Source organism: Lactuca virosa, chromosome 9, assembly GCF_052849685.1.
Source record: "Lactuca virosa cultivar CGN04683 chromosome 9, Lactuca_virosa_CGN04683_v6, whole genome shotgun sequence".
Lineage (NCBI taxonomy): Eukaryota > Viridiplantae > Streptophyta > Magnoliopsida > Asterales > Asteraceae > Lactuca > Lactuca virosa.
In genome coordinates, this window is record NC_136434.1 from 228,411,985 (window position 1) to 228,414,691 (window position 2,707).

The following is a 2,707-nucleotide window of genomic DNA, read 5'->3' on the forward strand; positions in this document are numbered from 1 at the left end:
TTTTTATTAGAAGAGGTACTCTGATTTTATAAAGGTTAAACAAAATCGGTCTTTTCTGGCCGTGAAAATGGGGATGTCACAGAGAATTTTAATATATATATATATATATATATATATATATATATATATATATATATATATATATATATATAAATTTAGCAACCCTAGTCTATTAACTTATATGTAGGGCGTGTTCGGCACGAAGCGTTTCGGAACGTTTGAGAGCTTCTAGCGTTTGGCAAAACGCTCTGTTTTGAATAAAAATATTCGTTTGACACTACAAGTTTTTAGCGTTTAATTTAAACAAAACGTTCCAAATCTAAATGCTACTGAATGTAGCATTTGAATGTAGCATTTAATAAAACGCTACAAACTACAAGCTACCTGCTAGTAGCTAATTTTGCCGAATAGGCCCGTAAACTATCGTAGTTTTTTGTAGTTTGTTCAATTTGTTTTCTTTTCTAAGCAAATTATTTTTTCACATCAATTAAATTAGACACTTGTATATTTTTCACAAATTAATTTTTCACATCAATTAAATTAGATCGTCGTAAGTTTGAATCATGAATTTGATACTAATAAAAATTTAAAAATAATAAAATAATTCTGAAAAAAAAAAATAATAAATAAAACTCACATTATGCGTTCTTTGAAACAAAAAGTGTTAAAACATCAATGTTAATTTCAAAACAATTCAATTCTTCAAATCAACTCAACCTATGCATCCCATTTATATTAACATGGGAATACACTCTGTATGAAAGTGAAAGAGTTTTCAGATCACCCATCCACAAAACACATACATTCATAGAGAAGTTAGACTAAAAGAATCAGCAATCTTATAAAAATCCTGTTTAAGCATAGGCCATGCCGATTCCGGTGTTTGCGCATTCAGAGTGAACAAACGTCCCTCACGAGCACAACAAACCGCCACATTATGCCGGCTAAACGACGGACTTTCAACTGCAAATTCTAACACATAATACTTCACTTTCTTCACTTCATCTTCTCTAAGATTTGTTTTTATGAGTCTTCCTTTGATCTCCGGCCTCCGGCCAGATCCTGTAATCTTTCTGACGATTGCTTCTCCCACCTCCTCCGGACCTCCAAATGCTTCAATTCTATCAATAACCCAACAAAGATAGAGTCTGAATTTTAGCATGTTTGATCTTTGTTTAGGGAGTGGATTTGAAATGATATGATACGACTTACGAGAAATCAAGAGCAACAGGGGAGACGACCACACTGACGTTGAGCTCGCCGCTTGACCCTGGTGGACCGAAGGCCACAATCGGTTCGTTTACATTTCTCCGGCGGTTCACCGGCGGCAAATCAAGTGATCTTTCCAGCTCCGCCTTACCAGCTGCTCTGTACAACAACGTCTGGTCTCCAACCCAATTTGCTGGGTATATAAATTCTGGGCATCATTGCAACACAACAATCATAAAGTCAAATTGTAAGGTCAACGAACTGATTTTCAACATCAAATTTACTATCAATTTACTATATTTTAGAGAAAACGCTTACAATGGAATTGAAGTTTTGAAAATGTTAGAAATCGAAAAGTTGGGTTTAAGTTTTGAAATGAAATCCATGTTCGATTTTCGATTGAATTTCATATAGTTTTGACTCGATAGTTAACATAGATATATGAGCTTAACTAACCAAATCCTTCTTCAGATTTGATGCAGCGGCTGTAACCTTTGATGGGATAAAGCACATCAAGTTTGAGATTCCGGGCAGCCTCCGGCGACAAACCAAGAAGGAAACTAGTTGTACCGGCGAAGTTGGCACCGACGGCAACTAGAGAAGCTGATCCGATCCCAGTTAAAAGCCGCCGTCTGAATGCCGTTGCTAATGGCAAGAATTGTTCCGCCGGTAATTTGTTGGACGGGATTGCAGTCTCCGGGAACTCATCTTTCCGGTCACCGGGATTTTGTTGGTTCATATAAGTCCGGTGGAGGAAGCTCTGATGAATGGACATTGTTCCGACTGTTGTTTTGTTCATCGGGTGTTTGAGCCAAGCTTATCTTCTGTTTGGCTGAGATTTTCGCCGTTTGCATAGAAACTGATCCACCCAACCAGATCATGCCACGTCATTTTATTTAGAAAAGAGCAAAATAATATTCATTTGAGGTATTTAAGTTTGATTTATTTTACCAAATTATTTTTTTAAGAGAAAATTGCAAATTTAGCCAAATGAACTAATTACTTTGTGGAAAATAACAAAAAAAAAAAAAATCAAAATTGCATTTTTAGCCACTAAAATCGCAGATGAGTATAATCCATCTGCGATTTCGTCATGCCATCTGCGAACGTACAAGTGGCTAAAGCACAGACGTGCTTTAGCCACTTGTACGTTCGTAGTTGGTTGTTTTTTTGTTCACTGTATATATACCCATTTTTCAGTCTAAAATCACAGATGGACTATGTCCATCTGCGATTTCCTCTCCTTTTGACCTACGATTTTGTGATTTTTTTTACTACGAAATTGATAGGTTTGACTACAAAACAACCTTATTATATATAAACTTTTTCAAAAAAATTAACATTTTTGTTGTTATTTTTATGGAAAATTTGTTTAAAACATCTTTAAGGAAATCGTCTGTGATATCATCCATGATAGCTCTAAGGAAATCGTAGAGAGAGAGAGAGAGAGAGAGAGAGAGTTTCTCCAAGAAAGAGTGAAAAATGAAGAAAAAAAATG

The 2,707-nt window shown here is 35.5% G+C and overlaps 1 protein-coding gene across 1 annotated transcript; it reads right to left on the reverse strand.

Moving 5' to 3' along the window:
• Positions 1–662: 662 nt before the first annotated feature.
• On the reverse strand, positions 663–2,037 carry LOC145136076 (Photosystem II reaction center PsbP family protein). The gene is made up of 3 exons (XM_079070273.1): positions 1,666–2,037; positions 1,213–1,417; positions 663–1,121 (listed from the first exon to the last, which is right to left on the reverse strand). The coding sequence occupies exons 1-3, from the start codon at positions 2,006–2,008 to the stop codon at positions 806–808; spliced, it is 864 nt and encodes a 287-aa protein (XP_078926399.1). The 5' UTR covers positions 2,009–2,037; the 3' UTR covers positions 663–805.
• Positions 2,038–2,707: the final 670 nt, after the last annotated feature.

Excerpts from the sequence above, each read along its gene's own strand:
- LOC145136076 (XM_079070273.1), bottom strand. The coding sequence starts at position 2,008 with ATGAACAAAACAACAGTCGGAACAATGTCCATTCATCAGAGCTTCCTC. Across the intron at positions 1,418-1,665 it reads CAAATCTGAAGAAGGATTTG|AATTTATATACCCAGCAAAT; the intron begins GTTAGTTAAGCT and ends AATGATGCCCAG. Across the intron at positions 1,122-1,212 it reads CCTGTTGCTCTTGATTTCTC|AATTGAAGCATTTGGAGGTC; the intron begins GTAAGTCGTATC and ends GGTTATTGATAG.